Raw genomic sequence first — 12,106 nt, forward strand, 5'->3', positions numbered from 1 at the left:
GTCTCAATGTAACATTAATCTGTTATGTGCATCCCATAGCCTACGGCTGAACGCCATTCTTTCGTGGCTCTCCATCTCTGATGGTAATGACTCATGAGCCAAATTTACAAATCCAAATACGGAATCTGGTGTATTTTTCCAGACTCGATTACTTACAGACCACCGCCATATACATGTAGCTGGTATATTGCTGAGTGCGGCGTAAAACTAAACTCACTCACTCCGTAGGAATCAACAGCTTGAACAAATACCAGCAACTCATCACGCCTATTTTATGACGCTGTGTCTTGTCCTTGGAACTGATAACTATATTTTACGTCGGCGTTATAATATCTATCTATCTATCTATCTGCCTACATACACACATGTAGATAGATATGTATAGATATACATTGTGTACATCGATATACATAGATATACATAATTGTAAATAACATTGTGATGTAAACACGTGTTCAAAGAAGTATGTATTTTAACAAGCGTCTTTGAACTTTGAACTGAAATGAACTTATGTGCGTGTGATGGTGATGTGGTGTAACATAAAACCTCTCACACACAACACAGTTAGAGAAACACCTCAGACAACCTGCACACAAAACAATACCAAAGACAACTTGCAGTTGGCACCTCATACAAAAACACACATGGAGAATATATATTTTTACCATGTAGTATTAGAAGCATCAATGTTGTAAATTTTTATTACCTTCAATATTTGATGTTGTGTTCCGGTTCACCATAGCAACGCTAGAGATTTGGATCATATTACTGAAACAAAGTGAAGTTCTGTCTTTTATCGAGCGATGGCTAAAGCGGTGGTGTGCGTATTGGCAGCTGCGTTGTTTTCTGTTACAGGTTTGCTTCTCTTTCATATTTTACATCTTAGTGTGTCCTTTTTGTTTACTCCTGTGATAAACATCTAGCACATGTTTATGTACTTATTTCTCAATTTTAGCAAAATGCGACAGGAGGAGAAACAAATATTTTTTTAGTTTTATAATGTAGATTAAGAATAAATCAGAGGTTGAATCGTGTCTCAATTCGAAGTTTGATCAAATGCAAAACAAATGCTTTGGTGTTACTACAGAAATACAACCGGTTAAGTTCCAAGGGGAACATCCGTACATCCATTTTACAGACGGATCCAACGATGATTACCAAGATGCCAAATTGACGATAAAACAGAAATGGAACCAGTTACGTTCCAATAAGAACACCCGTTAATCCATTTCACAGACGGATCTAAGGATCGTTGCCACGTTGCTATTACCACAATCATTGGATACAAGACAGTCGCCTCAAGAATGTCCGACAATAATTCCTTTCTTACTGCTGAGGCAAGGGCTATCAAACGACATGGCAAATCTGAGCAACAAAAAATAAATAAAACACATTGAATAGAACAGAAGCATCTACCGCCCCTTCACCACCAGACGTTCATTTAAAGAACCCATTTGAAACACAAGACATGGAGATCTCGGAATGAGCCACCAAGACCCAGTTGTCCAAGGAAATGCAGTGAATTGCATAAAAATTAGAGTGGGGATTTGGAGTGAGGAAATATCACCCGGTGGTGAAGCAGTTTAGCCAGATTTTGTAAGAACAAATATACTACGTTTAAAATCGGGTGAGCGAAAATTATTATCCAAGGGATAACTGAAGCGATTGTGTAAAATAGGTATGGTCCATGCAGGCAGCTAAAGTACAGTAAGTGTAGATGGTCCCTAGTATGTCGTTGACCTCTCAGATGTATGTATGCACGAATGAATGTATCAATATATGAATGAATGAATGAATGGATGGATGGATGGATGAATGAATGAATGGGTGGATGAATGGATGGATGGATGAATGGATGGATGGATGAATCGTTTGAAGTGGTTGTTTTAAGTCTCGACTTGTGATATCCTGGTTGTTTGACTGTCATCGGCTACAGAAATATTTAAAGTGCACAAGCATGTCCTCTTTTCAAAAGTGACGTGTAACTAACTCACATTTATTCCTTTTTGCATTTGTTGTTCTTGTTGTTGTTTTTAGGCTTTTTTGTGAGCCGAAGGATGTGCGAGTGTGAGATATTAAACCTAATATTTAAAAAAATACATTCCCTCGGTCCAGGTGTGGATCTGCCAAACCTTGCCTTGAACAAGCCCACAGCCCAGATTTCAACACTTGCACCACATACATCTGGCTTGGCTGTAGACGGCAATAAGGCGTCCGACATGAAAAACGGAAGTTGTACTTTCACAGCTGGTTCATACCTACCGTCCAAACAATGGTGGCAAGTGGATCTTCAACAGATCTTCTCGGTCCTGACTGTATCGCTCACCAACAGGGGAGATTGCTGTCGTAAGTAGTTTTCAAAATAGCTTTCAGTAGAACGTGAAGTTACTCTGAGTGTATCTGGATGTTCAGATTACACTATCAATCTCTATACAACCAAACATATTTGGTTTTAACAAAGGTTACTTTCTTTTGTGTGTGTGTCAAGTCGCCCACAGGCTGTAAAAAGTATTGAACATTTCATGTTGAAAGTTAAGCTGATTGTGGCAGCACTCAACAAATCTGTGATACCACTTCTTATACCCTACTTAGAGCCTGATATTACATCCTATAGCCATGTTACATTGCAAAAGAAGTGAGACAGTCATTTAGGTGTCAATAAAACTACATGCAATAAAACCATATATTGGGGGGTAGGGATTGTCAAATCGGTCGAAACGTTCGCCGCCAACATCTTGTATGTCATTAGTTAGCCATTTATGTTTAAACTGACAAGGCCTCGCCGTAATGATCTGCACGGGTCCGTGTTGAGATCTTCCCACAAAGAAAGTAAGAAAGTTGACATGTCGTGGAATGGGAGGCTGTGACGAAGATATACTGGTGCAGTATTGCGTAATGTTTTTCGTCATCCCAGCACAGAATTGGGGCTCATATCTCCCGTACAGATTACCAATGGCTCCATCCGACATTTCAAACATTTTAATAGTTGTGATGTTGTCACCCAAATATTGTTTCATCCCCGTTTGAAGGTACGTACGTACGTCCCAAAACTTGTAAAGTAAATTTCAAACTTACCAAGATTCTGACTGTAGTGTCTTTGTGTTTATAAGTATGACTAAATTTGACTACAATCGCCGGCAGCTGAATGGATGATGTAAATCCAACTAGGGTCCACGTTGGTAGGAAAGGTACTGTAAGTCCCAATGATCCTCAGTATGGTGTTCAACATTCAGTTGTTGGTGATCTATAGCCCGTTCGTATATTGTACTGTTGTCTCGTGGTATGTTTTTGTGATAGTGTAAAACTTTTAACCTAAGAGTAATATTCTAGTAGTTGTACTGTCAACAATTATTCTCAACTTTTCTCACTTGGGATTAATGGGAATCACAGCGTTTTCTCTTAATGCTAAATACGATAACATCTCTCTCTTTTTTGCGAATTGGTGATCTCTTTATTTGTGCTGCAATTGTCCAGCGTCCGTAGGCATTACCGATGTATTCAAGGCCTTGAAATCTGTTAAGAGTCATGGCGGTAAGAAAAGAAAACGTTCAAAGACAGTGGAACCAAATCATTCACGTTCGTACAGGACAACAAGTTAAAGTAGGGCGTGATCACAGAACTCAAAATATCCGTTTTGGATTTAGAACACAAACCGGAGCACATGAAGTAATAAATGTTTCTGTGCAAGTCTCCTTCGTGGACATGAACCCGGTGTCGAAGGCAAGTTATACGACGTAGAATAAAACAAATTGTTTACGGGCAAACAGAAGTGATCTCCAACAGTGGAGGTGGTGACCCAGGATACTTAGATGACATCGAGACTCAAAGTTCTCTTAAACAAGGGACTACACTTGTCTACAACGACAGCTACCAATGGGTGACGGTCATGGCATTCGATGGAAATGTAGGCGATTTAGACAATGGAGACCAGAAGGCTTTTAAAACACACAGATGTTTTACGCCTTACAGATGATAAATATTGTCCGTCGATGCGTTTGCGGAGATGAAGAATCAAGTTATCAATAATGGGATTCCATCACAAAGCAGTGAGGTGAACTTCAACCCCAAACGGCCACAGACAGAAATTTCCATCATGTAAATCGACCAGCGAAAGGCGGGAAACGAATACAACATGGCGAGGGGCACAGACATAGAAGTCTTATTCGCGAACGAACTCAACAAACACTCTGACAATAGAGAAAATGGACAAAATACATGAAGAACTGGAAAACACGAACACTAAAATAACGACGTAAATCAGATCCGATGCGAAGTCCATCGAAGAAAACCCTAAGTGGATCAAATGTGTGAAGCGATGGAAAGAAAACACATATTCGAAATGTATTCCTGTATGCAATACTGACTTGTTTATGGAATACCAGGCAACAAAAACGCTGAGACTACTAGCGGAAATGAAGGTTGAAGACTGATATCCATCGCCTCCCCGTTTTTCGACAACAGCGCCCAGGACAACAATACGCCCAGATATCATCACGTATTGTGTTCACAAGTAGACTTTAGTGCATGGAAGTTTACATCAGTTTAGAAGGAGGTAATGTCGATAAATCCAAGTGGATACTCGTAGATAACGGAGATGGTGGGCGCGAAGATTTCGACGTAATATGACCCCTACTTTGGGTTTCCTGGCTTTCAGATCAATCTCTTTCAAAGTGTTTTATAAAGTTTGACCGGATATCGTCTGAAGTCTAGTCATCCTGGCTGCTGTGCTGTCACTCGTGGCGGAACGGTCACGCAACTGTAGTACCCGGATGTACCGATCTTGGATTGCAGTGGTAACTCGAGGTCTGTCTGTGCAGGGACGGCCATTTGTTACATTTGTTTGGTTGCAACGAACTGCAAGCCGTGATATCTTGCTCGGACTAACATTCAGACGCCTGGCACCACCGGCATGCCGTTTTCCAATGTCGATGTTCTACAGAGTCAAGACGCGACGTAGTGATTTGATCTTGAAACGCCTTCAAAACGACTGCCAAAGTCTGAAAGCAATCTGGACTTTAATTGCCAGGCAGCGAATGCTCTTTGCTGCACAATTTCAACTGGAAGGTGATTTCCGTTGTGTTGTGGTGATGTCTTTCTAATTAGTGTAAGAAATCCTATCAAAATCACCATTTTCAAGTAAAATCGAGTTTTTCCTTGTGCAGCTATGTAAAATCATGTTATCAACAATTTAGTTACATATTTTGACGATTGTTGGAAGACAATGGGTAATTAATAGATTTTTTAAAACACAAATCGCCAATGCGTTTTCTTGGGGGGGTGTGTGTGGGGGGGGGGTAGTTATAGGATATTAAACGAGCTTCCCCTTTCATATCAAGTTTATGTCCCGAGTGAAATAATTTGGGTTTGTTACGAAAATTATTTCATAAACATGATATGAAAGGGGTTGATATGAAAGGGGAACGAGTTTTGTATCCTATGTATTACCCACGTTCTGAAAAGTGAAAATATCGTTAAAATAAAGCAATATTTTGCTTTCCTATGATGAACCATGTAACGCGGATTAATACATCATATCTAGGAAAACGTACGCTGCGTAGAGGCAATGTATTTCCTATAAGGCGCCAAATCACAAGAAAATAAACAAATTAAGACAGAATCAAGTCGTCATGAAAAACTAATTATTTCAGGTGAGAATTTGTTTTCAAAAGCAATAATATAATTCATCAAAACACTTGCAAAGTGTAAAAATCTTGACTACATGACCTAAATCTTGCCTGAACGTCAGTCGGCCATCACTGTCGGGCTAGTCGTCATGTTGAGAAGTGTTCACAATGAAGAAGATTCTGGGAAGCATTTAATTAGGAGCGGCAAACGCATCAGCAAAGATGAATGTGAATAACAGTGAACCGTATGTCTCAAATAGTTGAGCTTAATGTTCTTTATTTGAGGACGAGTTACTGTCAATAATTCGGCAACGCTTTGCGCAGGATGCCAGTGACGCCTTCTCATCTCGGCTTGGAATTCCCACTTGTCGAGAATCGATGTTTATGTTGAACACTCCACCGAAAATTGGGTCTGAAAACACAGCCTACAACCTCGAACGAAGACGATTTCAAGCCTATTGTGTTCAGATTCTGGGAAGTGCTTTTGACCCCTACATAAGAAACCAGGGGAGGAATGGCAGTGACAATATGTTTGTGTGCGGGAGGACTCGAATGGATGCGGCTGACAGTGGCAGTGATAGAGATACAAGAGCGCCGCTCGTCTTTTGATGTTGTGTGTTACTGTGCAGTCCCGACAACATACACGCAGAAGGTATTCAATCTCTTGATAACATTCACAACTCTTCCAACCAATTGTCCGTCTATTTTGACGACATCAATAACTTTTACGGGCGAGGCCACATTTGTTTTCACTCATGAGAGGCCTACTAGACGTATTTGTTTACGTATTTTTATAGATTGTTTTATTGTCGTTTCTATTACAGAAACTTTAGTTATCATAGAATTGAAAATAATGCTAGTAACCACACTAAATGAAATAAATTTTATCTAATTCCATAGAAGTGTTTTCATTTTTACATGCTCTCGGGTGTGAAAACGTGAATGAAAATCATGAATGGAATGAGTGGTGAAAGTAGTACCAGTAATGTCAAAGTTGACATATTATCCAATCAAATCACTCGAAGGTGTTATGACACACTTTTACGAAGTACCACGTGGGTAATAATTTAATTTTATTGTTTCGGAAGACATGCCCCAATCAAAGGCACATTAAATGAAATTGCCTCTGCCATTCAAAAGGCTAGTAATATCGAATTTCATGTAATTTGTCCATAGAACATCCATTATTGTTATTCAGCTTGACATTATTGACGTTGAAAAGTTTGCTTTTTCAACATTGGACCATGCATTCATAATTGGATACAAGTTCTGCTAAGAGTTCCTGAATCAAGTACACTGGTAAATGGGCGAGGTATTCAAGATGAGTGGAAAATGATGACAGGGCGACCCCATATCACCCTTCATTTTTATTTCATGTGATGAAAGACTATCTATTCTAATAAGAAAAAGAAAATATAAGGGTAAACATATGTAATATAGAAAACCTTTTAGCCAGTTTGTAGAGAACATCCATTATCTTTTGCTTGACAGTAAGACTTTGTGAAGAAATGTGTCAGTGATAAAAGACTACAAAATGCTCGGATGGAAAAGTACAAGGACCAAAAGAAAAACAACAAAAAAGTAATAAAAAACATTATTTAAGTGTAGTCAATACACAAAAAATAATAAAATTAAGTATTCATAGAAAATAAAATACCAAAACTGTGAGAATCTTCCTTACAGGGAAAATAAGTTTGGGGGAGGGGTAAGGGCGTAAACAGATTTCACATAAATTATGCATACAAAATTGGTTCTATGTATGTATGATAAAGACTTAAAGGTCTTATTACATGTTTCCCTAAGTGTGGGTAAAGTGAGCAATTGCTGAAAATACCTCCTTCTACTAAATAGCTGCTACAAATTAGCCTCAGCAGTTATAGCACATAGAATAAGGAGAGTAATACCATGTATTATTCATGAGGGTCAAAAAGTTATGTTCAAGGAAGATATATAACAGAAGTCACAAGGCAAAAAGATCATATAATGGGTTATACTCTATCATATTAAATTCCAGGATTATTGCTCCTCGTCGCTTTTGAAAAAGCTTTTTACTCAGTTGACAGAAAATATATGCAAAATAGACTTGACAACTTTGGACCATGCATTCAAAGGTGGATTCAATGTCTGCTAAAAGATAATAAATCAAACGGGTTCATGAGCAAGTTTTTCAAGACAAGTAGGAGCTGCTGACAGTGAGACCCAATATCACCCCACATGTTTATGTAATGTGATGAAAATTTATTTATTAATGCTAAATTCTAAGAAAAATAAGAACACACAATGGATAATAATATGTAATATACAAAGTCTTTCAGTCCAATTCACAGATGTCACAACAGTGACCTATGGCGGATCTGAACCAAGTTTGTATAGAGTTTGGCACACATTTGCCTTTGTTTGCAAGATTTACAGGATTAGACGTCAACACAGAAAACACCAAGCCGATACGGATAGGACAAAAAAGAGATCTAGGTATAAGATGTGCATGGAATGGAATCTGACACAGACAGATGTTAGACTTTAAGGAATAGACTGATATTGAGTCAAATGGTATTGTAAACCTTAACAATAATGCTAAATTGGAAACAAATTCCAAGAAATGAATAATTCGTCTCTCAGATATTTGACAACAACTGGCAAAAACGTTATCCTGAAATACTTGCTACTACCAAAGTTAAACCATCTATTTTCATCTATCCTGGCCAAGCTGATGACACCATACAAAATGTTTGGCAACAGTAATTATACATCTCAGATCCAAAGATGGGGGAATACGTGTAACCATGGTGACAACTACTATAAATGCTCAAAACATATTGAGGATTCAACGATTGTGATTAACAATTCAAAACGTATTCAAAACATTCCCAATGTCTCAAATTGAAAAATGAAGGATGAATGTGCAGGGAAACCAGTCATGGAAAACACTGGGTTAAGACCTAAGATGTATTCAAATAGCAGGTAACGGTGACATCAAATATTCCAAAGGGGGGCAAGAATATGTCGTCAAGCAACAAATCAACATTCTCGTCAAGCATTCAAACATCAATAGGCAGAGGACCTATGTTATAACCCTCAATAGAACCTAGCTGTTGCTCATGGGTCCCAAACAATGGATCGCCATTGATGGTGTCATGACTTCCGCATGTGGACACCATGGTACTGTATTACAGTAAAATGTATCTTAAATGCATGAAACATGCATACACTACAGTCCAAGAGAATACTGGAAAGGTGCAAAAAGGATCCATAAACTCACCAAAGCCGTCATGGTCTCCATTGATACTGTTAAGGCTTATTTGGAGAAACAAGCCGCCAGAGGTCTAGATTTTCGAAACTCCCTGAGCGTTAAGATAGTTGTGAGTGCCCCACATTAACATTAACTTACGACTCTCTTTGCGCCAAGAGCGCTTCGAAAGTCTAGGCAAATGTAAATCATATTGTCACCTCCCCGATGTATCTTGAGGTCAAATTCGGGCGCGGGACTGTATGAGTCCATCACACCCAATGGTCGATGGAATTAACTGCACGTTTGTTCAGACACCAGTATGCCCAAGAAATGGCGATGTGTGAAAAATAGGAATGGGTGACCCGTTTGCCCTGAGTGGTGTCAGCGATCAACGATAAAGTGACAAAACTCAACGACAAAATATCTGCCGATGCCGTTAATATACAACCCAATAGTTTTTCTTGGGTTTTATCATTTCATGGTTGTGCACCTGACAAAAATTACCCGCCATATTAAAGATTTTAACCATTTTTATATTCATCACTATGTGGAAAAATTGAAGAAAGAAACGGTTGTCCTGTCTTATCGGACGTCAGTCCTATGTCCAGTGATTAGTTAAGGCCAATTCGATACGACAGTTTAGGTAGGTTGCGTACCGATCGGTTACAATTTCTCATGGCTGTTTAATTAATTATAGCCTTAAGACCAGAGAACGCACGTCTCTATGCTCAAGCTACTCATTAGTCTATTTCGATGGGTTTATGACAGATCGCTTCCACAAAGTCATCACTATTTATTATGAGTACGTTTAAAAAAGAAAACAATAAGCCATTATCTCTTGTACCCCTGTGAAGGAATAAATGAACCATGAATTAAGACATGAGGGTAACCGGTATTCATACACCCGTAAGGGAACTCAATTAACGACAAATTAAGCTGCTAGGGTATTCGGGATGGGGGGGGGGGGGGGGGGGGACTCGGGTTTGATTCCCCACATGGGTACAATGTGTGGAGCCCAGTTTCTGGTGTCCCCCGCTGTGATATCGCTGGAATATTGCTAGAAGCGGCGTAAAACAAAACTCACTCACTCAGTCGTACCCCACAATAAATAAATAAAACCACAGCTCAACAACTCGAGGGATTTAGTCCCATGGTGGGTGCTGGATAATGCTTGTAGCTTTACCCCATATTGTGGAATAGGCCCGAGTCTACCAACTGAATGGTCACGCCATGCTCTGTGCATAAAATGTGAATCGTTTAACCGTTTTCGAAGATTTTGAAGCACCTTTGAAATTTTCATGGTGCTAATTTCTGTCAAATTTTGAATAATTATAGATGTCTATGCACAGAAGTCGGTGGCTCTTTGGCCAGCATGGTAATGCTGACCTCCAGTTCTGCACGACTCCAGTCGATTGTTATGAGCAAAACCATCCTGATGCTTTTCAGTGAATATGCATTTGGATCACATTTGTCTAAGATATTGAATCTACGTTATTTTCACATGTTACATTTTGTGTATTTGTTTTTCATCCAGACACTAGGTTAACCAACTTTAATGTGGAGGTCCATATCACTGACCCAAGGAACGGCAATGACACTGGCCTCCAGCTCTGCTATAGGCATGAGGACACAGTAGCCAAAGGTCAGACGGTAGACTTGACCTGTGCTGTCAACACCATTGGCCGTTACGTGAGAATAATCAGACAAATCGTGTTTGAGGACAATCGTTTAACTCTGTGTGAGGTTGAGGTGATGGGAGCGCCATTACGGAGCATCTGCGGAGGTAAGAACAGCTAAGTGAAGTCCCATGCACATAAAAGCAGAGAATCTTCGTTTTGGTACTCCTGACATACTCTATTTCTGATGTAACTAACCGAAAATATATGCTGTTTTCGCCTGTAATTGGCACTCGCGAAGAGAAGACTGCTGTTTTTGAGTTGCTGGCTAACGCTAATAGCTCATCACTCGTGCAGGTAATATAGGTCGTGGGTTGTGCCCTGGTGTCGATAGAGGAAGGGAGTCTGGTGGTTGAAGTTTATGGAAACGGAAATAGTGTTCCTTAATCCTCATACCTCAAAACAATCGGTCCACGGCACCAAAACTGCTGGTCGCAATAGGCTACCGAAATGGGTAACTTGTTTGTCGTGGCTTGTGCCCCAGTGTCACCATGAATATCCCATTCCATAGTGAAATGCAGTTCCGCCTGAAGAAATTCACATTCTTAAGTAGAAAGAAACAGTTCACAAACATGCAAATTGGAAAAGATACATGTTGTTGGGTTTTTAAGCATGCATGACAAACTGTATTCATTTCATTTACATCACTTGTTACGTTCCAGATGTATCTGTCGTGTTCAGTCGTCACGTGACTGGGGCCGGGAAGCGACATAATATCATCGCCATGTATGAAAACATCAGGAAACTGAAGTGTGCCATCACGTGTCTCAGAACGGCTTCCTGCAAAGCCTTCCACTATGGGTCGCCAGGGATGGGCGTGGTCACATGCGAGATGCTCGCCGAATCCCGTGACCCCATTGGTGATGCATTCGGAAATGTGTATACAATCAACAGCGTTCAGTGTCTAACAGAATGAACGATTGAAACATGAAAAGTGTTTATTTAATGATGATTTTTTTTTCTTTAAATAACTGTTACGATCTAATTATTTTACTGCCCATCTTCGATCAAGTTTATTTATAGCATTAATTGAGAACGTGTTGTGTGATGGAACTGTAATGTTGAGAAGATTTTGAATGGTGGCTCACTCTTTCATTGGATGATTGTAAATTGGGGCAAAGTCAAATAGTTGTAGCGTTCCGTCGTCATGCTGAAGATTTCGGAAAGAGTACCCACAACGCGTGAAACCCATGTACGGTGTGACCGCGGTGACATTTGCTGAAATGTTGCATGAGACTATTGTTACTTATGTACTTACTCCAAAGGGTCGTGGTGGGAAGAAACACAGACAGCCTCTTAACTACACTCCACTACCTTGATGTGCTAAACATCGAACAGTGACAGTTATTTATCAAGAAGTTACTTTTGGGAGAATATGCGACACATTATGAAGATACACATACGTTGTCTTTTAATATATAGATCAGCTTCCAGTCCCCAGACAATCAACTCTTTAAAGTGTCTACACTTTATGACCCATTGGAAACCGGTGTTAAGCCAAAACTCACTGGCTGAATATATTGTTTACTGAAACAATAATTCTAAGAAAATAACCATCAAAGTGAGTGAGTGAGTTA

General features: G+C 39.6%; 1 protein-coding gene across 1 annotated transcript; it reads left to right on the forward strand.

The window, feature by feature from the left end:
* The first annotated feature begins 803 nt into the window (after positions 1–803).
* LOC137259701 (fucolectin-1-like) lies at positions 804–11,445 on the forward strand. The gene is made up of 4 exons (XM_067797292.1): positions 804–855; positions 2,116–2,346; positions 10,388–10,636; positions 11,192–11,445. Exons 1-4 carry the CDS (start codon positions 804–806, stop codon positions 11,443–11,445), a joined length of 786 nt encoding a protein of 261 aa, XP_067653393.1.
* The last annotated feature ends 661 nt before the right edge of the window (positions 11,446–12,106 follow it).

Source organism: Haliotis asinina, chromosome 13 (genome assembly GCF_037392515.1).
Source record: "Haliotis asinina isolate JCU_RB_2024 chromosome 13, JCU_Hal_asi_v2, whole genome shotgun sequence".
NCBI classification, from domain to species: Eukaryota; Metazoa; Mollusca; class Gastropoda; order Lepetellida; family Haliotidae; genus Haliotis; species Haliotis asinina.

Bases quoted from the DNA above. Each gene is read 5' to 3' on its own strand.
- LOC137259701 (XM_067797292.1), top strand. From the start codon at position 804: ATGGCTAAAGCGGTGGTGTGCGTATTGGCAGCTGCGTTGTTTTCTGTT. The intron at 856-2,115 runs GTTTGCTTCTCT...CCCTCGGTCCAG, and splicing joins TGCGTTGTTTTCTGTTACAG to GTGTGGATCTGCCAAACCTT. The intron at 2,347-10,387 runs GTAAGTAGTTTT...TTTTTCATCCAG, and splicing joins CAACAGGGGAGATTGCTGTC to ACACTAGGTTAACCAACTTT.